At 45.7% G+C, this 25,312-nt stretch overlaps 1 protein-coding gene across 3 annotated transcripts in view; it reads right to left on the reverse strand.

Annotated features, from left to right (window-relative positions):
* The window catches only part of CCBE1 (collagen and calcium binding EGF domains 1), a 242,005-nt gene that overhangs the window by 16,507 nt on the left and 200,186 nt on the right, over positions 1 to 25,312 (reverse strand). For all 3 annotated transcript variants that reach the window (XM_057504229.1, XM_036876714.2, XM_036876715.2), the window contains exons 3-7: positions 23,960 to 24,012; positions 19,297 to 19,431; positions 16,948 to 17,100; positions 10,650 to 10,753; positions 5,118 to 5,238 (exon numbers count right to left, since the gene is read on the reverse strand). In XM_057504229.1, coding sequence (XP_057360212.1) covers positions 5,118 to 5,238; positions 10,650 to 10,753; positions 16,948 to 17,100; positions 19,297 to 19,431; positions 23,960 to 24,012 — 566 coding nt within the window. The remainder of the gene's footprint in view (positions 1 to 5,117; positions 5,239 to 10,649; positions 10,754 to 16,947; positions 17,101 to 19,296; positions 19,432 to 23,959; positions 24,013 to 25,312) is intronic.

Genomic DNA, 25,312 nt, shown 5'->3' on the forward strand with positions numbered 1-25,312 from the left:
ATAGAAGCCACAGGGCATAAATCTGCAAAGAAGTAAAAAGCTAACCTTTTCAAACAATAAGGCTTCTCTCTCACTTACCAACTTTACATTTCCCTGTATGGCCCTGGAAGATGACTGGTTAGCCAGAGACGGGTAAGATTCCTCAAGGGAGGAACAACCTAAGACAGGCACAGTTGCAGGGGGCCATCAGGAGAGAAATTGGGGACCAACAGAGGGGAGGCTTAGAACCTCACCCTCCCTGTTTTGAGAGAAATCTTCTGCATCCGTGGATGTTTTGTTGCCCTTGTCTAGCTTGGATTAGTACTTAGTCTATAGGCACAGACCTGATCATCTACATTTGCCCTCTTACAGCACTAAATTATGTTTTCTACCTTTATCTTGCATCTACCTACCACTTCAGCATTTTATTAAAAATAATAATAATAATAAGGGAGAAATGTGGGATTCACATATAAATCAAGTATAACAATCAAACGAATAATCATATCTGACTTGACTGTTTATAGTTCATGATGCATGATCAAAACCGGAAGTTTCTTTGATGACTGCCCTTGCACTGTTCACCATGTAAGAACTTACTCACTATGTAAGAACTTGTTTGTTATGCTTCAGAAGATTGGAGACTGTTGAGATACAGGCTTGGGGTTGATTAATGACTGTACATTGAGTCCCCTATATAGAATTTTATTGTTGTTAACAACCATTTGATCAATAAATATGAGAGATGCCCTCTCAAAAAAAAAAAAAAAAAGAGGCGGAACTAAACCCGGACCTCTACTCTCCTACTGGCACAGCCGACTGGAGCTCTCTGCAGGGGCTGCCCCTGTCACGGGACTATGTGCTCTCGGGTTTCAGTCTGTCCTCCTCACTGCCTACCTCTCATCTATGCTCCCTGTCCGTAGACACTGAGGGCTTCTCTGTTTTTTGTTTTTAGACTCTCTTCAGAGGGCAGAGCACTGGGAGGATGTTGAGTTTAAGAACATGCTATATGACTGTTTTTGTGCCTGCTTGATAATAACTGTTGTACGTCATAGCACTTATCACGGAGATTGAGGGAGAGGGACTACAGGTCTCATCTGCCTCTAACTACAGATATGCAGAATTGTAGACAGCCACTAGCCTGGGCTGGGCTTGTAGTGGGGCTTGGGGGCTTCCCCCACTTGTGTCTATCTGCTACACAGTGAGGGAAAACCTCACTGGCTGCTCAGTTGGAAGGCAGCACCTGGTGCAGAGTTCAGGGTGTCCACCTCTGCAGTAGGCCTCAAACATCAGCTGACAGGGAAGGTGAGGGAAAAGGGAGTGGGTGCTTTGAGAGTATTTATTTAAAAGTTGTGGTAAACAACACATAGAAGTTATCATCATAACCATTTAAAAATGGTTTCTGACATCTCCATTGCCTTCTGACATCTCCATTTTTAAAATGCACAGCTTAGTTGTGTTAAGTACATTCACACTGCTGTGCAACAGATCTCTAGAACCTTTTAATCATGCAAAACTGAAGCTCCACACCTACTGAACAACTCCCCCACCCTGTGCCCCTCAGTCCCTGGCAACAGCCAGTCCACTTACTATCTCTATGAATCTGACTACTTTCCATACATCACAGAAGTCGAATTATATGGCATTGTCTTTTTGTGACTGCCTGATTTCACTTAGCATAACATCCTCAAAGTCGCATGTTACAGCTTGCAATAGGATTTCATTCTTTTTTAAGAATGAGCAATATTCCATGTTATGTACAGACCACATTTTGTTCACCCATTCATCTGCTGATGGACACCTGGGTAGCTTCCACCTCTTGGCTATTGTGAATAGTGCTAAGAATATGGACATGCAAACATCTCTTTGAGATCCTGTTTTTAATTCTTTTGGATATATACCCAGAAGCGGGATTGCTAGATCATATGGTAATTCTATTTTTTATTTTTTGAGGGACCTACGTACTGTTTTCTGTAGTGGTAGCACCATTTTACATTCCTACCAACAGTGTGCAAGGACTCCAGTTTCTCTACATTCTTACCAACACTTATTTTCTTTTTCTGGTAGTGGCCATCCTAATGGATGTGAAGTGATATGCTCATTGGCCATGTGTTTATTATCTTTGGAGAAATGTCTGTTCAACTTCTTTGCCCATTTTAAAATCAGGTTATTTGAGATTTTTGTTGTCTTATTGTAGGTCTCTTTATAGTCTGGATATTAATCCCTTATCAGATAATGTGATTTGTAAATATTTTCTCCTATTCAGTAGACTGCCTTTCATTCTGTTGATGGTATTCTGTGATGCACAAAAGTTTTTAAATTTGATGTAGTTCTATTTGTCTCTTTTTGCTTTTTACATCTGTGCTTTTTGTGTTACATCCAAGAAATCATTGCCATATCCAATGTCATGAAGCTTTTTACCTATGTTTTCTTCTAGGAGTTTTATAGTTTCAGATCTTACATTTAGGTCTTTAATCCATTTTGAGTGGATTTTTATATATGGTATAAGATAAGGGTTCAACTTCATTCTTTTGCATATAGAAGGACATGAGTTTTTAGCCTTTTTGGACTGTCAACACAGTGAAGGCACGGGCTGTGTCTTAAATGTCAGCACACTGTTGGAGAGTCTCAGGTGCAAAGTAAGCTGCTTGGCAAATGTTTCAAGTCAAATGATTGCACTGAAGAGGCTGGGCTGACTGCTGTGCTATAATCATTCCCCAGTGATGTCTCTTTCAAATGCATATGGTAATTACTTTTGAATCATACCTAGCTCCTACGTGACAGAGGGTGGTATGACTTCTAGGCACCAGAAAACAAAATAAATCAAATCAAAGAAACAAAGACTGCAGACTTTTCATATTGGAGAAGTCTTTTCTACCTCACAGAATAATTAAGCCAAAGTTAAGGCAGTCACTGTTCCATCCAAACATGTTTCACACCCCTAATTCTCTGGGCTGGAACCAGAACCCTCCTAAAATGAAATAATCAAACTCCCAAAGCAAAAGGACAGGCCAGAAATAATATTTTACCTTCATTTCACAATCAATGAACTTCAGAGATCACTACGTGTCAGGTGCCTTTAAAACATGGGCCTTTGATGTGGAAATGGCAGCACCTTATACATAACAGTGGGGGCCAGAGACAGGAGCAGCCCCCTCTTTACCACCAAAGCCAAAGGATTCCCACCAGGCGTAGTTTCCTGTGTTGGTGCCCCAGTCTGTGATTCATCAGAAGCCTCAGGACTAGAGGAAACCTTATTGTCTTTCTAACTGCCCTCAACGGAGGGCATCACAAACTGATGCTGGAAGGAGAAAGAAACAGGATTGTAGGGGTGAGCAAGGGCACAGTGCATGGCCAAAGCAGATCCCTCAATCACTCTGTTCCTCAAGGGCCCTGGACAGCTCAACCCATGTTAGAAACCAAACAGCAAAACTGGAAAGTCAGCACGTCATTAAGAAGAAAGACAGCCAACGGCTCCCTGTTCCTGTCTAGTCTGTCTTTGTTGGAGTGGTATGTAGATTGGTCTGGAGAAGAATTCCCTCCAGGAAAGCAGAGCAAAAGCATTCTTGTAGAGAAGGGTGGAGACCACTGTGCTAAGAATTTGAAAAGAGAGACCACGTCTCCTTGGAAGCGGCAAGAGGCTGCCTGTGGGAGGCAACTGCTGGAGAAAACGGCCCATGACCCAGAGTGCCTCCGACCAAGGGAATCAACACGAGGGTAAACCAGACTCCTGGACCAGTTCTTGTTCTCTGTACAGACTGAGACCCAGGCCACCTGTGTTTGAAGGAAACCAGATTAAGATTTAAGTGCAGAAGAAAACACATAAATGGTTTGGGGAGAATTTTGAGACCTTCCTCCTAAAATCTACTCATGCCCTTCCTGCTTGGACAAATCCAACCAGCCTTTCACGCCCAGGTCAAGCCCCAAGTCCTCCGATAATTGCAGGTCACAGTGATCTTCCCCTTTTACAAACTCTTATAAAAGGAAGCACCTGCTTACTTTGGGGCACACAGATACTGTTTTATTCTATTTGCTTTCACTCTGTCTGTCTTGTCTTCCCAATCAGAATGCCAGGAGGTCATTCACAACACCGAGCACACTGCTAAGCAATGATAATCAAGGATAAGACCCTCAGTTTTTGGAATCCTTTGCTAACACTAATGCTATTTCTTTTACTGGCATGGAAAAAAATATATTGCTCCATCTGTTTATGGAGGGACTCATAATAAAACATAAAATACCTTGTAACTGGTTTTTTTTTTTTGTGGGGGGTTATCATTGTACATCTCTTGATAGAATAATAGGTCATTTGGGATTTTCTTTGGTGTCCTAAGGGTGACCCTCCCAAACAATATGCTGAATGAGAGAAGCCAGACAAGACAAACACACACTATGAGATTCCATTACTATGAGGTTCTAGAACAGACAAACCATAGTGATAGAAAGCAGGCCAGTGGTCGCCTAGTTCTGGGGAGAGGGGAGAAGCAAAAGGGAACAAAGGGACCTTTTTAGGGTGATAGACATGTTCTACGTCTTGATATAGATCTAGGGTGTTGGTTAGTTAAGTGCTTGAGATAGGATGTACACATTTGTCAACTTGTTCAACTGTGATTTAAGTGGTTACATTGTATATAGTTGGATCTCAAAGAAGTTGACTTAAAAAGAAAATTATATATATAATGTAAATTATAGATATATAGCTGTAAATGTGTTCATGAATAGGGGAAGGAGGAGGTAGGATTGAGGAAGAGGGGAAATGAGGCTGGCCGTGAGGAGTCAGAGGTGGGTGATGAGGCCCCAGGAGTTCCTTATACCAATTCAATTTCCATATATGCTAACATGGGAAAACACTTTTCATTTTGTTTCTCAGTAACCTAAAATGATCTCTCAGAATCTTACCCAAGCCCAGAACAATGACCTCTTTTCCCCAAATGACTCCTTGGTGATGAGGGTTTCTCAGGCTTGAGGACCCTGTTTCCCCAGGCCCTCCTGCTGCACAGGCGTGGGAGCTCCCAGACTCTTGCTTCTACTCTCATCCCCAGAAGCTAGAGAGCTGCGTCCAGCCCCCACTAAACGTGAGCTCTTGGCAGCCCTGCCTGGTGACCCTGCCACCCTTCCATGCCCTTCTCCACACTCACCGGGAGGGCCCTGGCCCCCGGGCAGGCCAGGAGGTCCTGGGAGGTAAGCGTTTGAGACCAGCACCTTGTTGTCGTTGATGTGCTTGCCCAGGTGGGCAGCACTGCTGGGGAGCAGGGCGATCTGCAAAGGGAAGGACCGCGGTCAGGAGGTGACGGCTCTGCTGCTTGGGAGAGCCTTCCCTTGTGTGTTGTGTGTGCAGATGCTGTGAAACCTTCTCACGGTGATTCTCTGTTACCTGAGCCGCTTAGGGCTCACAGGGGCTGCAGAGAGCCTCTTTCTAGACCCAGAGGCCTTCTGGTGAAGACAACCTGCATGAGAGCACGATAATTTGCATTTTGGCACACAGCTTTCACCTGATAATCTCATGGAGAAGATTCTTCCAGCTCCTCTGCAAGGTGATTGCTCTAGTCCTGTGTCCCCTAGGCCCTCACTGGAAGCACTTGCCATTTGTCTAAAAGATAAAATCCCAGGAAACCCACAAGAGGGTTTGGGCCACAACCCTGCAGCCTGGCATGGAAAACGAGATCTGTGAGGCTGGAGGTGCTGCGCCCGCTCCCCTGCTCAGTCTCCCTCGCATGCCCGTCGGCACATGCCAGGCTCTCCTGGGGTCAAGGCCCTATTCCCCCTGTAGCTGCCCTAGGTGACCTGTTGCAGCCCGAGATGCTCCTCCATCTGGAACTTTTTCAAGAGGGTTTTTTCTTGGAGTCCTTACCAAATCTGTCCAGCTCAGGGCACAAGGATGCTCAGAGGTCGGGAAGATCAAAGAAGCACCAATGTTGTTTCCTAAAAGGTCCGCTTGGTGCCTTCAGCACTCCTGCGCATGTATTCCTAGGAAGCCTAGGAGCCCTTCAGCTAATAATCAAATCCTTAGGTAAGGACAGCCTTGGGGCCCAGGAGACAGGCGATTCCTGAGCACCTACTGCCTTCCTCCATGCTTTGACAGACCTAGTGTTCCCTGAAAAATGGAAGTAATGGCACTCAATTCTTCTGTGCTCATTGTTCAGAATCCAGTAGGAATAACCATAAGAATAAAATCTTGTGCAACCTCAGAGTCAGCTTTGTACAACGTCAGGTAGGGGTTCACAGTTCAAAGTCCCCACTGGGCCCAGGCTGTGTTCTGTGGGTTTATTTACAATGGTGCTGGTGTCACTGCTTCACAGCAAGGGGCCCTCTGATGTGCAAATGTGGGCCTGTAGTTTTAAGGTGGATGGGAGTGAACTACTCAGGGAAACTTATAATTAACTAGGGGATAGAAGGTCAACACTGGAAGCTGAAGGCTGGTTCAATTTTATTACCTGCTCCCAACACAAAAACTGGAATGTGGACCCACCTGTGGGCTTTGGCATTAGGAACACTTAGGTGTAAATCTCAGCCCTGCCCCCTTCTACCCGTGGGATCTGAGGTAAGCTTCTTGACCTGGGTGTCTGCATCTATGCAACGAGGACAGTGATATCCAAACTGAACAGCTACCGAGAAGGCAGAAGCGTTGATGCCTTTAACATGCTTGGCTCGGCGCCCAGCCTCGGAGCCTCCAGCAGCTGTTGCCACCCACACGATGCAACGCTCTGTGCGGCTGCTCCGGCTCTATTTCTAAGTAGCTGTGTGACTTTGCTAAGTCCCTTCACCCTTCCAGGTGCTCATCTTCACACCTACAAAATAAGTGGTTCGGACCAGATGATCGTGTCTTCGGGCATGAAATTTTGTGAGTGAGCCTGGCGGATGAGACCTGCACGTGGATACACTGCAGAGGTGCTCCCTGCGCCCTTTCCAGTGCTGTTTGCTCCCCTGCAGAGGTCATGAGGCCACACAGGACATGCTGACCTCAGTTTCCTGGATGACCTCCTGCTGGGCAATTACATCCTGGCTTCCTTCAGTTCCTCTGTGTATCAGCAGGATGAGTGCTCAGAATCCCTGGCTTGACTTCCACACACACACAGCAGAGGAAGGGCTTGTGGGATTCAGGTGTTTGGGAGGAAGGTCCTAGGAATGTAAGAAGAGTATGTGTTTCTCCTGGATTCCACTCGATGGAATTATGAATACCATTACCTCATAGTAGCCTCCATAATAAAACATCTACCTCACAGAGCTATTGGTACAAATCAGGGCTGTCTGTAAATACTTTCTAAGGGCCTATAATGTTACATGATAAACATTTACAGAGCTCTTTCTAGGTGACGGGCACTGTTCTAAGTCCTTCATGAGTATTAGCTCATTTGATGATGAAAACCTTATATAATAGGCATTATTTTATACCCTTTTTATAAAGTTGAGGCACAAGGAGGTTAAGTAACTTAGCCAGGGTCACAGAGCAGAGGGTGGGGCTAGGATTTCAACTTAGCCAACTTGGTTCTGGACTCTGTGCTCCTAACCACTACACCAAGCTGCTTCTCTTAATATTACTAGTGGTACTTGGCAATCTGCAGTCACGTTAATATGGATTAGTCTTCCCAACAGTCCTGAGATGACCCATTTTACAGAGCAGCCAGATCAAGGTAGCAGAGGAAATCAGTCACAAACTGTTGAGAAGACATGTATTTGCCTGACAGTAAGAGCAATGCTAGAGGGGGCAATTCTGCCACCACATTGGAGATTGGCTCTCATTTTGGGAACCTCATTGACCTCTAAATTCTGAAGCTTCAGCTGCCTGCTCCTCACCCTATGGCAACTGTGGGATGACTCACACCACCACTGCACCACTGGCTTGGTTTTCCGGGTACGACAGTACATTTATTTAAGCAAGGACCTTATTCCACACCGTCTGGTATCTCCTCATCTCCCAGCCCACCATGGTCTGCAGCAGGTGCTCAACAAACACTTCCTCAATCATTATTCATGCTTCCCTCAATTGCTCCGCAGAGGCGGAGACACACTGCTCTCAAATAAAACAGTTTGCAGCAGGAGCACAAGTGACTTTTAAGAAGTCCTGGGCTCAGACTTTTCCTCAGCACACTGATGGGTCTGAGACCCCTCTGTACAAGTTACATTTTATCTGTCCCCACATCTCCCTTTTGCTAAATTACCTTTTTTTTTAAAAAAAATTGCTGTTTGCAAACAATGGAAGAATTTGTAGAGGCAGAGGCATTGGGAATGCAAACCACCTTCAGAAACTTTTAAATACAAGCACAGAATCTGGACATCCCACAAAACAAATCTTTATCTTAGCAAATTATAAGGCAAGCACCCTTTAAGGAACATCTAAGTCAAAAAGCAGAGCTTTGCCAGTCACCTGAAGCCCTTCCACGTACCAGTCCTCTTTCCTCTCAAGAGTAACCACTATCCTGATTTTAATCACGTCCTGTGTTTCAAAAAAATAACTTATCACCCAACTGTACCTGCCTAGACACCATGGTTTAGTTTTGCCCATTTAAAAATGTTATGTCTTTTAAGTTTCTTTTAATCTTCAAGTTGCTGCTCCACCTCTTTCTTTTCTGTATGATTTACCCACTGAGGAACTTAGGACATTTGCCCTGTACAGTTTCCCACAGTTGGGGTTTCACTGACTCTACACTCATAACGTAATTCAACATGTTTGCATACTGTTTATACTGTGGGGCTGGCCACAGTCCAGCTCATCCGGCACTTATTTCTTGGCCAATGTTTATTTGGGCAGATGTCCTACGTTCTTTTTTGAACAGAACAGATGGTATCAGCAGTAGTGAGATGAAGTTAAAAACCAACTGACAATCCTGCACCGGCACTGGAGCAGAAGTGAGAAGACGTAGGGTGAGCTCTGGCCTGGAGTGACTTCAACTATCTGAGAATATCAGCACCTTCCTTATAGGGTCATGGTGAGAACTGAATGAGATTCTGGGTATAAAATTGCTTGATAAACTGCAGTTTATAAACTGCAATACATTCTAACAGTTACCTTTGAAAATGACTTGTTCCTCATAGTGTTTCTTGAATTTTCATATCAGCTCAGACTTGCCACAATGCATCTGTAGAATTCAGTATAAGGAGGACCAATTCCAGGCCTACCCAATGGCATGAGAGGTACTGGAGTACTGAGAAGTACAGTACTCTTCATGGATATGTATATAGTTCTACAGCGAGGTCTTTAAGGGTGACAGGTATTGTGACACAAAATTTTCAATTTCTTAATATTCTTGCATGGAACATACATTGCAAGGAAGTTGAGGGAAAGTGAGATGTTGATTTAGCAGCTCAATTTCTGAACAACATGTGGGATATAGCAGCACTGATCCTAAAGATCAGCTAGGCTAGAAAAAGCTTCCCTCTAGCTCTCGGATTCTTGACTATCCAGGAGAGGAAACAGAGAAGGTAGCTTTAGGCCTTGAGCCATGATCAACTGCCTCCCCAAGCCCCAATCCTCTGGCCTATGAGACGCAAACTTTTTCTACGAGCCCCTTTTTTGGATGAGCTTAACAAATACTAATATCAATCCAAGTTCAACCTGAGGATATCTGTGCGGGATGTATTTATTTGTATCTGTGTTTATACTGATAGGCTGACAAGGTCCCCCTATTGGATCACAAGCCATTTAGGATCATGATTATGCATTATGTATATATTTATTTTTGCATGCCTCTGCAAAAGCTGATCTGATAGATCTTCAGCAGTGTACTACAGGCCCGTAGAGCCAATCTTCTTCTCCAACTATCGATCTACTTATTGCACTGGTATCTGTGGTTCTTGCTGGAGACTGCCTGCATATTTGTAGAACATGGAAAAGCAATATTGTCATGTGCATACTCTTTTGCTCTTTATAATAACTAGATGTCAAAGGTAAACAGATTATATACACCCCTTTGATGTACTAAGAGCCTTGAGTGGAAGCAAGTGAATAAACAAATCACTAAGTTTATGTTTCATCAGCATAAGAGCAATTTCTGATTCGCTGACAAACTGGTGAATGGATCAACTTCAGGTATATTTATGTTCCAGGTATATTTATGTTCCAGCCATCTGGGTCCAGGACAGTCGTTCCAGAAATAGGGTCACTAGATACATCATGGGGGTGTTCTCATAGGATAGCAACACTACTAGAAACCTGATACTCTGTCAGGCACATGTGGGAGCCTTTTATAAAGTGAGTCAGTCCTCCTGCTCACCCGAGGTACTCAGTGGCTGCTTCCCGAGGTACATGGAGCCCAGACAGAGCACAGGCTATAATTTTTAAATGTGAAAAATAAAGCTGCCACAGGAACTCATCACCAGCTTATACAGGTTTATAGAAAAGATGTCCTCTATTGATAAAATGTAGACAAAATATTAGATAAAGGAGAATTGTGTAAGTCGGCCCACAGGGCGACATGTCTGGATGTTCATTTAACAAAGTGTCATCCTCTCTCTGGCTTCGCCATGTGCCCCTTACCACATGGTCTAATTTAACAGCCACCCCATCAATCCCCCGCCTTCAGTGTGCTCTGCCGGGGTTGGCACCAAGCTCATGGAATGCTCAGTGAGGTCATCCGTGATGGCTTTCTTATTGTCTCTAAACATTCTCTTGCTTTGTCTCTGCCAAGTCCTCCTTTTATGTCCGTGATTGTCTCTAACATAACAGCGTGTACCTTTTGCTTCAGCTGCAGCACCGTCTGCTTCATCTGGTGAAACTCCTTGCAGGTGGCACAGCAGGTCCCGGCTTTCACCGCGTTCTCCACCTTCTCATCGTGCCCTGAGAGGGGAGATGGGCGCAGGTCCATCTGGGAGGCTGGAGGGCATCCAGACCCAGAGAGACAGCATCACAAAGGGCTGTCCTGGGGCAGACAGGCTGCCTGCGGAATGTGGGAGGGGTAGAGGCTGGTGGTTTCACATTCTCAGGTCCCTGACAGCACGCCCTACCCCAGGTCGGGGGGCAGAGAAAGGGGCCTGCTACCTAAGGGCTCCACTCTTCCCATCTAGGCATCCCAGTGTGTTTTTTATTTTATTAACTCCCTCTTTCATATGTGAAAATGTGAACTGAACTCTTTCTGTCTATCAGAAGATAGATAGAAGCAGGCTCTATCTATCTGAGAAGATTTATACTCCCCTCCAAGGGCCAATGTTCACCCACATAAACCATCCCCTAACCTCAGGCAGTGGGACTCAAGGGCAGGGCTCGCAAAGCTGGTCTTTATCACCTCTGATACTCCAGTTGTTCTCAGGCAGCAAAGCCAGGCCAGGCAGGTCACAGACCAGGGCTAAGCACAGACCTCCAAGGAGGTATGTAGCCAGGATGGGAAAACCTGGCCAGGCACTCTGGCCATGCCCACCTGGGGCCCAATGGGAGGGCATCAGACCCATCCCAGTGCCATCTTATAGAGCCCTGGGAGAACCAAGGGCTTTTCATAAAATCATTTTGCATAAGAAAGAACGGGTGAGTTAAATGGTGAGATGGTCAAGAATTCTCACCACTTTCATCTTAGGGCACTAAAACAGGTCAAACAAGCCTATGCACCACGGAGACGAGACCCTGAGGAAGTCTTGCTGCCGATGAGTAGGTGCAGACCAGCAAGGTCTGTGCAAGAGGTGGTGGCAGCGTGGGCCAGCAGGTGAGGGGGTGGGCCAGGAGTGTGGGGCAGGACAGTGTGACACCCGCGGAGGTATTAAACCCTAGCCTAGGTGGCCTTTGGTGTTGCGCCATGCGCGTTCGTGTGACAGATGATAACCACGGCTATCTGGGATGTGGCCCAGTGAGAGCCGGGCCAAGTCCCTGCCAAGTCATTGCTTGTGCTTCCTGGTCCACTGTTCCTTTCTCACTACTCCTCTTCTGGGAAGCCCTCTTTGCTGTCGCCATTTGTGGAATCCTACCAATAATCAACACCCAGTTCAAATGTTCCACGAAGCCGCCCTCTCTGTCCACAGAGACACTGCAGTCCTGTGGTGTCAGGCAGCATTCACCGTGTGTCCACGCAAGTGGGGAGTGTTCTAATCCAGGCTTCCCAGAACAGTGCCTAGTACACGGCCTGTGCTCCACGCTGGGATCATTGTTTATTGTGAGTTCCCTACAAAATGACAGATGTGGGGTAGGGCTCTTTACCTCATCCTTTGGAAGGAGCTCTCAGAGGACTTGGAGACAAATAATTGTGTGTGTAGACCTGGAATGTGCAATCTATTCTGAAACGGAGCTCATCTAACCCTGCAATGTGTCGACCGCAATGTCAAATGTGGAGCAACAATAATCTTGTGCATGCTACATTAACAATTCACTTAGAAATCCGGCAGACGTCTGACTTTGCATGTTTTCAGTCTTCAATTAATGCTGTAGCCACTGAGGTCGCTGACTGCTACTGTGGCCACGCCGAGGTATCACTTAACATTTTGCTCCAATCTGTTCAGAGTTTAAAGGTGCGTTATTATGGATTAGCCACATGGGGGTGTGTAGCTCTAATTTTTTACTGATGTTGAGGCTCCACACCCTAACCATTAGAAATTCCCTAGATACCATATTAATAATATTTAGTAAACTTAGGAAAACTAAAAAATGTTCCCAACATATTTCATGTGGACTGTCACACATGAACAAAGCATGTTTATTTTTTAATAGTTGATTGTGCAGAAATGTGCCCTGGCAGTAATTTTCAATCCTGGTGGCACATCACAATCACGTGGGGGAACTTTTAAGAATCCCACCAACAATGTTGCACCCCACCCATCTGAAGGTCACACAAGAGGGAAGAATACCAGCATTTTTAAAAACTCCTCAGGTTGAGACCCACTGATCTCTGGATTAGTGGAGCTTGAAGTTTACATGAAACACCTGGCCATCCCTGATACTTGAAATACAGTAAGTGACGCTGGGGAGTTTATGGTCACTTTATCAGAAAGTAAACAAAAGTTGAAAAATAGAGAGCAGTTTAAGTTAATTAACTAAGGAGCCAGCATGTCCTTAATTTGTGTCCCTGTTGGTGCTGCACAGACTCCCCGGAGTGACTAAACTGGCTCCAGCTACATGTTTTCAGAGAGAATCAAAGCGACTGAGAGCGCCATCCTTGCCTTCTAGCCAGATGTCTTGTGTCACCATGCCTGTGCGTGCATGGCAACCTTTCAAATGTCAGAGCAGTTCGAGACCAGCCCCTTCTGCTCTCTGCCCACTTTCCTATTAGTGAGCTGAGGCTGTGTTCGATTTTAAATTCCTGACCATATATACCATTACAAACGGTGGAAAATGCACGGTTGGAAAAAAACCGAAAAAACAAAAACCAGGAGCAGGGAAAGCAGATTTTAGATCACATGCACTTATTATACTCAATAATCATCTCTTCATCAAAAAAAAAAAAAAAAGACCATGAAAAAATATCAGGCTTTTTAATTAGTGCTTAATCAGATGTTAATCGGATGAAGCTGTTGAGCATCTCTGATGGTTCAGATGCGAGACTTGTCGGACCCCTAACTATTCTTACTGCTGAGCTGAAAATCTGGATTTATTAATCTTTTACATATGGTAAGGAAAGTTCTCTATTCAGGCATCGAAGCTGGGCATGTCTCAGATAGAGGACCTCCTCAGTGGCCCATCGCTTGAGCTGTGACTTTAACATTCAGGGCATACAATATACCTGTCCTTTCTCATAATTTTAATTACATGTATGAACTACTCCTCTTAGTCCCCACCCCCTAATGTCCTTGGTTACTGTCATTGGAATGTTTTTCATAGTAAAATACTAAAACCAAACACTAGTCCTCTGTGCATATGCAGTGAGTTCAACAGAGACTAGTTACTGAAAATTAAATACTGAGAAATTCTTTTATTTATGGTGTTAGGGGAGTGTGATACAATAGACAGTGGTGGTGGTTTGGTTTATTTGTTTTTTTAATGTAGCTATTATATAAGGGGAGGGGGAGGAAGAAGAGAATTTTCAGCCTAGGCTGATCTGTGCAGTGAGCTTGAGTTATGAGAAAGCTCAATGGTATAACCACCCGAGGGTTCTTACTGATTCAACCGAAAGACATTGCTCATTGAAGTCACTGTAAACAGGAACAAACTGTCAGTATGGCAGCCCAGAGGGGTGATGTCCTGTTTTCATTAATTAGATGCTCTGCAGCCTGAAGCAAATGGCCTCTCTCTGGACTTCACAGCGTCATCTGGTGATGAAAACATTCTTGCCTGAATGTCAACCAGGAACCTACGAAGTTCAGCCGCAGAGCTCAGACCCTTGACGCCAAGGAGTCAGAATTTTCCGAACTGTGTTTTTTAGGGTACCATCCTCTGTGAGATGTTTATAGGTGCTTCTTAAGAATATAATCTTGGGAATTCAGGTTTGATCAAATTAATGTTTTTAAAAATGGCAATCTAAGAGCTTTCAATGCACTTGCACCATGAATCCTTAAGAGGGTGCAGAAATGAGTTCTTCCCCAAGCATCTGAATGTAGCAGCTTCTAAAGAAAGAAAAGGCTTATCAGCACCTCCCAAGGCCCTGGAGTTCTGCAGAATACAGTGTGGGGAGATGCTGTTATAAAGGGTTGAGATAAAATAGGTCTGTAAATGAAAGTCATGCTGGAAAAGGTGCAAAAAAAAGTTGCGAATATATGTCCTTTATGATTGCTCAGGTTTTTTTTACTGCATTCTTCGTCATAAAGTCACACTAGTCATCACTTAAAGAAAATTCTTGATTTCTTGTACTTGATCTCCTGTACTGAAACACGGTGTGGGTTTGAAAATTTTTTAAGGAGGACAATTAATTTCTTAGGGCAGGAAACAGGAATGTGGGCCCAGGACTGACTTAGCACAACAGACCACTAAGATGCAATATGGCATCCTGCGCCCAGTCATTTGGCTAGGCTTCTCTCTGCATCCACATGGTCTCCGCAGGAGGCAGGAGGTGAGGACGCCCCACCCAGGCCCATCTGGGCACTGCACTCTGGGGTTGGAGCCATCCCTCGGGTACCACACAGCAGGGTGACTATATAGGGCTCACTGTAGTGGGACCTCAAGAGGGATGCGGTTGGAGAACCTAGGAATTCCTGCAACTTGGGAGAGGCCCCCAGAGACCAAAGAATGAGTCAAATCAGCATATAAAATCTCATGCTCATCTCTAAATTCCATTCAGAGTCTCTGGTCTGTGCTGGTTAAGGCCAGGTCTCTGGGCAGACCACTGCACCCCACCAGGTGGGCACTACTCATGGGCAGGGCCAGGTCCTATTATTTGGAGATCCTGACCGTCTAATCCTACTCTGACACTCGGCAGTAAGCATTTGTTGTTGTTTCTGATGGTCACGCTCTAGACTGGGCTACTCGAGGCTGCCCTTCATGCCCATGTAAATGGGATTTAACTCTAATATAAATGTGAGGAAGAGACAGTGGAGTTGCCAGGATTAGTAGCTCACAGCCCATGCGCTTGCTGGCTTGGAGCATAGCTGGAAATCCAGCTCCAAATGGAGAGTAAGAAAGCTGCTTTCTTGTTGCTAATTCTCAAGTTGACCCACACATCAATCAGTGGCTAAAAGTCTGCACTTCAATAGGATTCTTTCTTTCAACAAAGGATAATCTAAGAGGTAACTTCTCCACCATGGGACAAAAGTGAAGTGATCGGAGCTGTGAATTTTACCAAAAAAGCAGCCTGCAAACATTTTCCCTCAACTCTTAAGCCAAAGAACTGTTTGCCCCTGCTCAAAGCACCTCTGGGCATGCAGGCCCCACATGCATGAGGCTTTAACACGTGTCACCAAGCCCTGTGATTCATTCATCATTTCAGATTGCCCAATCCTGAGCTGGTGCCAAACAGATATTTTGCATTTATTTCTAATACATGGTGGCTTCCTCATGACTCAGCCCGGTTGTTCCTCAGAATTTTGCTTTGTAGTTTTTCCCGTGAGGCAGCTGGTGCCCAGCTGTTTGCTGCTCTTGGCTGATGGTAGCTGCCTTCCACCCCTTCCTGAATCTCAGGTCATACTTGAGAACCTATCTCCTGAGTCCCAGAGAGTCTGGCCTTTTCACCTCCCTGCATTTCCTGGTACGCGTTCTTTGCCCCAGGAGCCCCCCCACCCCACCCCGCCCCACCCGGAGGCAGCTGGGCCGGCTAGCCTCTGTTGATAGACAGCATTTCTGCCACTTTCCTCTCCCAAGGAAGAGTTGAGCCCTGAGCTTGGGAAGAGTTCAGCAGCTTCCTGGTCTACAAGTGTTGGATACAAGTGCACAAGGTGGGGGGCCCTTCCACCCCCATAACTTAAATAGAGAAGCAACCCAGCATTCATGCTAATCATATCCCTGAGTAATCAGGCACCTCAGTGGAATCTGGTTGCTATAATGTACAACAGCTTCTCGAACTCAGTGAAGGGAGACCAGCTTTAAAAATTTTTCCACTCATTGTGGACTGTCTTTGCAAATACAATAAAAATGAATTATTAGAAAAGTGAGACAAATATAAGCATAAATCCTGGGGTTAGATAAAATTTCTCTGTCAAATTGGTATAAAAATTTCTAAACACTCTCAAGTTCTGTTTTCATCCAATCATGAACCAAATAAACAGTTCACGGGCAGGCACCGTTTGAAGAGCACCAATGCAGACTGTTCCCTTACATGGGAACGTTTCGTATTTATATTCAGCCCATTTTCTTTGAAAGAACACAGTGTTTCTGGCCTCTTCTCTGCTCACCCCAGTTTGGGATAAGCATGTAACTATGGATTTACCCACCAGTACACCACCACTGGGTAGACAGTGTCCTCAGATACACACCAGCTCACAGCCCTTGCTGCTAAGGTGCTGCTCTCTGGTTCTCTCTAGAGGGCGCTTGGCATGATGTCCTTTCTCTAACCCAGATCCACCTACCACTTGTATAGATGTTCCTCCCCACTCACTGCTCCTGGAGGAACTCTCTTGGGCCCCCAAGTGCCTGCCTGTCTGCTTACCTACCTATCTCACTAGGAGGCCAATTTCATGGGCACCACTCACCGGTGTCGTTGGGGTATTTGTCTCCCTTTGTGCACGTCCGCCCGTCGTCCTCCTGGACATAGCCCTCTCGGCATTCACAGCGGTAGCTGCCTAAGGTGTTGATGCAGATGTGAGCACACAGCGTCTCGTTGCTGGTAGCACACTCGTCGATATCTGCGTTTGAACCAAATGCAGCGAATGCTCAGTTCCAGAGAATACACTTCCGACACACCGATGACCTTACGTTTGACCTATCTGTAAATGTCTTCAAAGGACCCTTTGCCAGACCTCTACCAGAGAAGCCTGGAGTCCAGGGGGACACCAGGAACATGAGCCCTCTGGGACAGGAGCGCTTCAGGCCGTGTTGCCAGGCTTACAAACTGTTCAGTGAATGAGGTTCCTGGCTGTGGATCTGCCACTGCCAAGTCATGTGGCTTGGTGCAGGCACTGCTAGCCTTCAAAGTCGTCCCCTACAAAACATGGTAATGAAGCCCGCCCTACATGTTGCACAGGGCTCCTTAGGGAGGAGGAAATGAGGAAACTGATGCCAACATGCTTTGAAAAGCAAGCATCTCAGAAATGATCTGCAAGTCCCCTAGTGGGCTGAGGGCTTTTATATTCCCCGTTATGAGACTAGGTTCCAAACAGCACGATGATGACCCAAGGTCACTTAGGAAAGGCTCCTTCGCAGTTAAGAGATGTGATGGTACCTGGGAAAATCAAGTCCTGATGAAAGAAAATAGCCATAATGGGTCTGAGAGTTTTCTCCAGGTTTCAGCTCCATCAGTGACCCAGACAGCCCCCCATGAGCTTTGGCAATGAGCCAGGAGGCCACCAAACAAGAAACCAGAAAGAGTCCAGGTGAACCGCACACATCATGGGCTTGCTCCCCCACTGAATGGGGTGGAAACAAAACTATTCCGTACTGGGGGAGGAGAGGAAGGCCCGAATCTGTTCCTGTTCAATGGCCGATCACACTGAGGGGCGGTGGGCAGGACAGAGCCCCAGGCTGTGCACACGTGGGAGGCAGGCAGAGCCCATCCCTGCGCCCCAGGACGCTGTCAGAGCCACTACCTGCAAGCTGCCCGGGACCCACCTCCTGCAGGCCCCCGTGTGTGCCGAGGGGAGCGTGGTCATTTGGCTGTTCCCCTGGCAGTGTGGACTGCGCCATCTGTGAACTAAAAACGTCGCAGCTGGATCCTCTTCCGTAATTCCTCAGGCGACCTCCCTCCTCCCCGTGCCCCCGCCGAAACCTAGGCGGGAAGCTGCCTCTACCGTCCAGAGCAGGGAACACAGGTTGAAAGGGCAGAGAGAAATACGCAGATGGAACTCTGAGCAGAATGCTAATTTTGCTAAGCCCAGATGGGCAGAACCGGGTACCTACTGTAGCTGCCACACACTGAAATAAGAGGTCTGTGCCGGGACCTCAGGGGTACAGGATGGCGCCCCACGTTCTCTGCTGGAGAAGCCGGGGTCTCCGCTCCATTCACTTGGTGCTCTCAATGCCATTCTTTGTCAGAGTGGGGCAGCAGGGGAAAAGCCCTTAAATGGTGCTCTCTAGAGTCCGTGCTGTGGCAGAGGAGGGGGACCACTCATCACTGCCCATTTACTTTCCACTTAGGGCCATCTGCCAGTCTCTGTTCACCCTCTGGCTGATTCTCAAACCTGACTGTGCGTGTGAATCACTGGACGCATTTATATAAATGCAGATTTTTGGACCTATTCTCAGGAGGGGAGGCCAGGAGGTTTTTAAGAACTCTGGTGTTTTCTGGGACAGGTTAGCCACATACAGACCACACACTGGGGACAACTGCCATAAACCCATCTCAGAAATGCCTGGAAGGCCCAGGCAGTGAGGGGAAGGCAGCCAGCCGGTGGGGAATGGTGCTGACTCTCAGCTGCAGGGCAGATGCTGGCTTCCCTCTGTCTGACTCACTTCCAACCTGTTGCCCCATCGACAGGTCCTTTTTCCCAGACTTTCTTCCCAGTTCTATTCCAAGAGAATACTATTCTTGCTTCATTCTTTCTGGTTTTGACCTTTCTGCCCACTTAAGTCCTTATTTCCATTATTTGAGTTTACATTTGATAATGATGCCCTCTCCTGCTCTTTTATCTCACTGCCCATTAGAATCTGACTGGGACAAATTCCCCGGAGAGAATTCCTTGGCTATAGTTTAATAATCATGGTGAAAGGTCGTGACCCCTCAGACAATGCCAACACAACTCCACCCAGCAAGTCTCAGGACAGAAGGGAGGAATCCAAGATCAAGGCAGCTCCCGTGAGCTGGTCCCACTGAGAAAGCATGTCCAACAAAGGAAAGAATCATCTGAATGAGGCACATGGGGAAATGGCGCGTAATGTCAACACACCCAGGCAGTAGGGCTTCTCCCGCTTCCGGTGTCTCTCCCGGTCATACCGGTATCCTGGGTAACAGGTACACAGCACTCGGCCGAAGTTATCTGTGCACTGCTGTTCGCAGGGAGCCTCAGCACACACATCGTAGTCTGGAAAAGCAAAGCGTGAGCTCACATCAACCACAGCCCTTCCCTAGCTGGAGGCGGGGTCTCAGCCCTGGACTAGAACAGGCCTTCTGGGCCATACTCTACACCAGGGGAACTGCGACCAGCTACTTTAGAGGGGGTATTAACTCCTCTGGCCACGGGGAGTCCTCTACCGTGCCGCACTGGGAACTCAGTGCTCAGCACGGCAGTGGTTAAAAGCAAACATCACTTGTGATTTTCCCCCAGGTCACCTCTCCTTTGGTCTTTGTCACTCATCCAGAGAGCAAAGATGCTCCATATGGCCAGGCTCTGCAGCATGACCTGGGGCCTGGTTTGTTTTTTTCACTAACTGCGGCACAGACAGGGAATTCCTTCCAGCTGAACACTGAAGAACAGCCAGCCCTGATGACCAGCACTGGTGTCTGTACATCAGAGCAGGGGTTGGAAGTCAGCAGGCTCCGAGGAGTGGGGTGTGAGGGGACCTGAGGGCGGCGATGGTGTGAGCCATCACAGGGCTGATGCCTGTGTGGTAGGGCAGATATGCTCCCGGGGTCTGACTCTGCATGCTGGGAAGGGGTTGGGTGAGGTCGAACGGCTAGAGCTCACATTCCATCCCTAAGCCTGTGCAAACTGGGGTGGATGCCCTATTATAAAGAATTGGAGCATCTCCTCCCCTCATTCTTTACAAACTGATATGTAATGAGCCTCTGAAGGGACTTTGGCTCTAAGTCAGGAGCTCAGGCTGAACACTTACTTCCAGACTAGGTCCAGCATCTCATTAATCACTGCACTGTCTTCCCCAGGTGCTGACAGATAAACTATCCCTGGACACCGAGTGAACCTGGCTTTGCTCTGCCGCATATGGAGGTGGAATGGGTGGGCTGGCAGCCTCTGAGGTGGGCAGGGTCAGTGTGACGAGGATCATGTCATTCTCATGATAACCTGGCAAGTTGCCCTTGCTGAATCTCTCTCCCTACAACTGTGATTCCAGGCCTGCTTGTCTGTGTGTCCCTGGTCACATGTGGTCTTCTCAACTAATGCTCCTTACTTCTTGCTCATGTGTTCTGCCGTATTTGTTGAAGACCCACTCTGTACCAGACACACACAGTCGTCTGAAAAAGCAAAGTGTGAGCTCGCACCAACCACAGCCCTTCCCTAGCTGGAGGCGGGGTCCCGGCGCTGGACTGGAGCAGGCCTTCTGGGCCGCACTCTGCGCACAGGGCACAGGGCACTGTGAGCCCCTGCTCTAGCAGGCAGGCAGCCCTATGAGGAAGACTGCAGGCTCTGCATCCAGCCCTCCCAACCCTGCCAGGCATTCTGTGATCATGGGTTCTTTAAGCCTCAATTTCCTTACCTATAAAATAGGGATAACAGTAATAGCTATTTCAAAGCACTTTTATGAAGATTAAACTGTTGAATGATGCATTAAGCACAGTGCCTGACACACAGTAAAAGCTCTTCCTGCTCTTCTGCTTCTTTTAATTACTCGTTCTTATTTTGTACCTGGCAGGCATTGTGACCAACACTACTCTCTTCCTACAGTTTATGCCCAATGAATAATTGTTGAACTACAACAAATCAGCCCACCCTATCACCTGGCCAACCAAGATAATACGGCAGAGGGTAGCAAAATATTTCTGGTTGACTAGATAATATTTTGGCTTTCAGGCCTTTGTTGCAACTATTCAACAGGGCAAGAACAGGCCATAGATAATATGTAAGTGAATGAGTATGGCTGCGTTCCAATAAAACTTTATTTATAAAAATATTCAGTGGGCCACATTTGGCCCACAGGCCATAGGTTGCTGACTCTTGACTTAGAGCAACAAATATGAGGCAACAACACTCTTTTCAATTGCAGCTTCTACTCATTAGTTAGCATATTTGTTTAGAAATTCAAGTCTCTTTTAATACCTGTGATGGTTAATTTTGTGTGTCAACTTGGCCAGGCCACAGTACCCAGATGTTTGGTCAATATTATTCTAGATGTTCCTGGGAGATATTTTTTAGACAAGATGAACATTTAAGTCGGTAGACTCTGAGTAAAGTAGAATATCCTCCATAAAGTTGGTGGGCCCAACAATCAGTTGAAGGCCTTACTAGAAAAAAGACCTTCCTGGATGAAGAGGGGATTCAGGCAGGAGATAACCTTTGGACTCAAACTGTAACTCTCTCCTGGAGGATTTTGGGTTTGCCAGCCTTAACAATCTTGTCCACCAATTCCTTAAAATGATTCTCTTTCTCTGGGTCTCTGGAGAATCCAACCAAATACACCATCTTTTCTGAAATTCTACACTTCTACTTTGCATTCTTGGATAATGGAAACCTTTATGACTACAGATCTCTTTAGTCAAAAACTAACAAACACTGACTCATTTCCACAGAATCAAACAAATCAAGTTTAAAAAGTGTTCCAGTGAAAGTGACAGAGCAGAGAGTCAGTTATGGCAAAGCAACATTCAGCGCTTGAAACAACTTCCTGGAAATACTCAGTTCTAGGTCACATTAATCATGGGGCTGCAGCCTGTCTTTAGGATGAGGGAGGGGAGTTTTGGGCCTAGATGTTTGAAACCATATTCTCTAACATTTAAAGAAACTCAAAGTATGTGGTATTCAGGTAATGTATTTTTAATTAGGTTGGGCAAGGTCTTTAGCTGGCACCTTAAACTGATTGCCCTGAACTTAATTCTCTTTCAGTATCTGTCAAATTGAAATATAAAGGACACAGCTGACTGATAAAAGTTGGCTTATAAGAGAATGTGATTATTTTGACCTCTTGGCTTTTCCACCATGTTCTAACCAAGAGAATTGGCTGGGAGGGAAAAATTTTGCCTGAGAAAGACCCAAGCCCACATAAAACCATCACATATGAAGTGATTTCCTAACAATCTTCCTGAAGCAGTCTCCTCAGAGATCACAGCTATGGTTTAATACGACTTCTTCCATCTTTCTGCCAAAGAGAGCAATAAATAGGAGCGATTCATTTACATCTAACTGATAAATGGCTCCTTTGAGATAATGCGACATGAATTAGCTTGGCTGGGCTCCAGGTCCTCTACAGAGACCTGGCTTCTTGGGCAACAGTGAAGAAAACTCTCTCACGTTACCCACCCACCTCTCGCCAGCCCTGGGCAAACACACCTCATCTCTTCAAACAGTTCTCAGTGTCTTCTGCGTCAGTGCTGGAACTGTCTGCTTCTCTCTTCCTCCTACTTATCCAAGTGCGGGACAGCCTTCCTTGATAACCTAGCTCAAGAATCCCCTCCTCGAGAGCATGTCTGCCCACCCTGGTCCCCTGTGATTTGTGCTTTCCCGAACGCTTGCTGTACCAAATGCCTCTCCTGCACATACTGCAGTTACTAGTAATCACAATGGCAGCAAGAACACAGCCATCATTTACCGAGCACTTAATAAGAGTCAGCCTTATTATGGTAGTTTTAAGAACATTGCCATATGTAAAAACCAATAACTGAAAAGAATTGTATTTTTAACCTAACATATTACACTTGTGTTTTGTTTTTTACATGTAGGAAAAAGTGCTGCAAAGGTTATAAACTTGTTTGACATGTGGCAATGTTCTTAAAACTACCATGAGTCAAGCACCAATCCTTCCCTGCAAAAACTGAGGTTTAGCAAGTAACTTGCTCAAGGTCATAGCTAGCAGGATGTGTTCTATGAGCTGAATGTTTGTGTCCTGAAATTCGTATTTGAAAATCTAACCCCCAGTGTGATGGTATTAGGAGGTGGGGCATTTGGGAGATGATCAGATCATGAGAGTACAGTCCCCATGAATGGGATCAGTGTTAATAAATTGAGACCCCAGAGAGCTCCCTCGCCTTCTCTGCTATGCGAGGACATGTAAGACGATGGCTGCCTAGGAACCAGGAAACCCTCATGAAATACCGAATTTTCCAGTGCCTTGGTCTGGGACTTCTCAGCCTCCAGAACTATGAGAAATAAATGTGTGTTGTTTAAGCCACCCAGTCTAGGGCTTTTTGTTACAGCAGTCCAAATGGACTAAGATGATGTGGAAGCATGATTAAAATCCAGGTCTCTCTTATTCCATAATGTCTGCATCCTGTCTCCCCAGCTTGATGGTGTGATGCGAGTCTTGAGAGCTGGGCCCATGTCTTGCATTGCTCTGTCTCTTCAATGATGGGTTGAGTACAGTGTTTGCTGATGGTCATGTGAAGGGGCTTCAAGTTTAGCACACGAAAATCAGGTAGAGGGGCTGGGGAGGACAGTTGTGTTCTGTGTATGAAATGCTGATTAGGGAACTCTACAGCCTGTTCACCACAAAACTTGAAACGCAGAATTACTCAATACATGTTTATATGCTGTGCAATGATTTAGCTAGAGCACGCTACATGTATAACCAAACTGGCATTAGAAGAATTTAATGCCCAAAAAAATAGAAGTTACACACATACACACAGACAACCCACATCCATTCCACATATACCTTAACTTTAGAGATATCTGATGATTAGCCCTGAATGAGGTGAGAAGACAATCTTTTAATATTACATACCTTCTGGGATGCATTGTCCAAGAATAAATTTATAACCTTTGCAGCACTTTTTCCTAAGAAACAAAGAAACAAAACACAAGGGTAATATGTTAGGTTAAAAATACAATTCTTTTATGCAGCACTCCAGTTTGAAAAAGACAGATGCACCTCTAGGTTTATCGCTGCACTGTTTACAATAGCCAAGATATGGAAGCAACCTAAATGTCCATCAGTAGATGAATGGATAAAGAAGATGTGGTACATATACACAATGGAATATTACGCAGCCATAAGAAAAAAACAGATCCTACCATTCGCAACAACATGGATGGAGCTAGAGGGTATTATGCTCAGTGAAATAGGCCAAGTGGAGAAGGACAAGTACCAAATGATTTCACTCATCTGTGGAGTATAAGAACAAAGGAAAACTGAAGGAACAAAACAGCAGCAGAAGCACAGAACCCAAGAATGGACTAACAGTTACCAAAGGGAAAGGGACTGGGGAGGATGGGTGGGAAGGGAGGGATAAGGGTGGGGAAAAAGAAAGAGGGCATTACGATTAGCATGTATAGTGCATGGGGGGCACAGGGAGGGCTGCACAACACAGAGAAGACAAGTAGTGATTTTACAGCATCTTACTACACAGATGGACAGCGACTGTGAAGGGGTATGTGGGGGGGACTTGGTGAAGGGGGGAACCTAGTAAACATAATGTTCTTTCTGTAATTGTAGATTAATGATCCCCCCCCAAAAATACAATTCTTTTCAGTTATCGGTTTTGAATGAAATAACATGCCCAGGAAAAACCAAGACATAGAGGAAAGTAGGGGTGCAGTAATTTTAAAAGAATCTGAGATAAAAAGGATGTATCAATACCACATGACATCTTCCAATGTGCCCTTTTGCCACATTAACCCTTTGAATTCTATGAAATGAATTAACACAGAGGCTTCGAGATGCTTATGTTAGATGATTAGAGGTTTGCAGGATATAAGTATGAAAAGGACCTTTTAGGCTGGCCAGGCCCCTTACCCTATAGGCCAAGGATTCACACGACTTGCTAATTATAACAATTTTCTAAGAGTAATAACAACTGGGCAAGTATAACATAATGATGTTAATTCTAATATAACAACAAGTAAGCAGTTTATTACTATCCAGGCTGGGATTGGGACCCACCCATTCTGACTCCCATTTCAATGCTTCTTTTATACCTACACCATGTAAGGTACTCAAAGGGACCTAGATTATCTGAATTTTAAAAACAGCAAACAGGAAATTCTTAACATAAGTACCCAAGCCTTGTATATTTGCCTGAGGTAGGGAAATGGTACCACTGTTCAAAATGTAAATCTCCACTGGAAAGAGTACTTC

Source organism: Manis pentadactyla, chromosome 6, assembly GCF_030020395.1.
Source record: "Manis pentadactyla isolate mManPen7 chromosome 6, mManPen7.hap1, whole genome shotgun sequence".
In the NCBI taxonomy this organism is placed as follows: Eukaryota; Metazoa; Chordata; class Mammalia; order Pholidota; family Manidae; genus Manis; species Manis pentadactyla.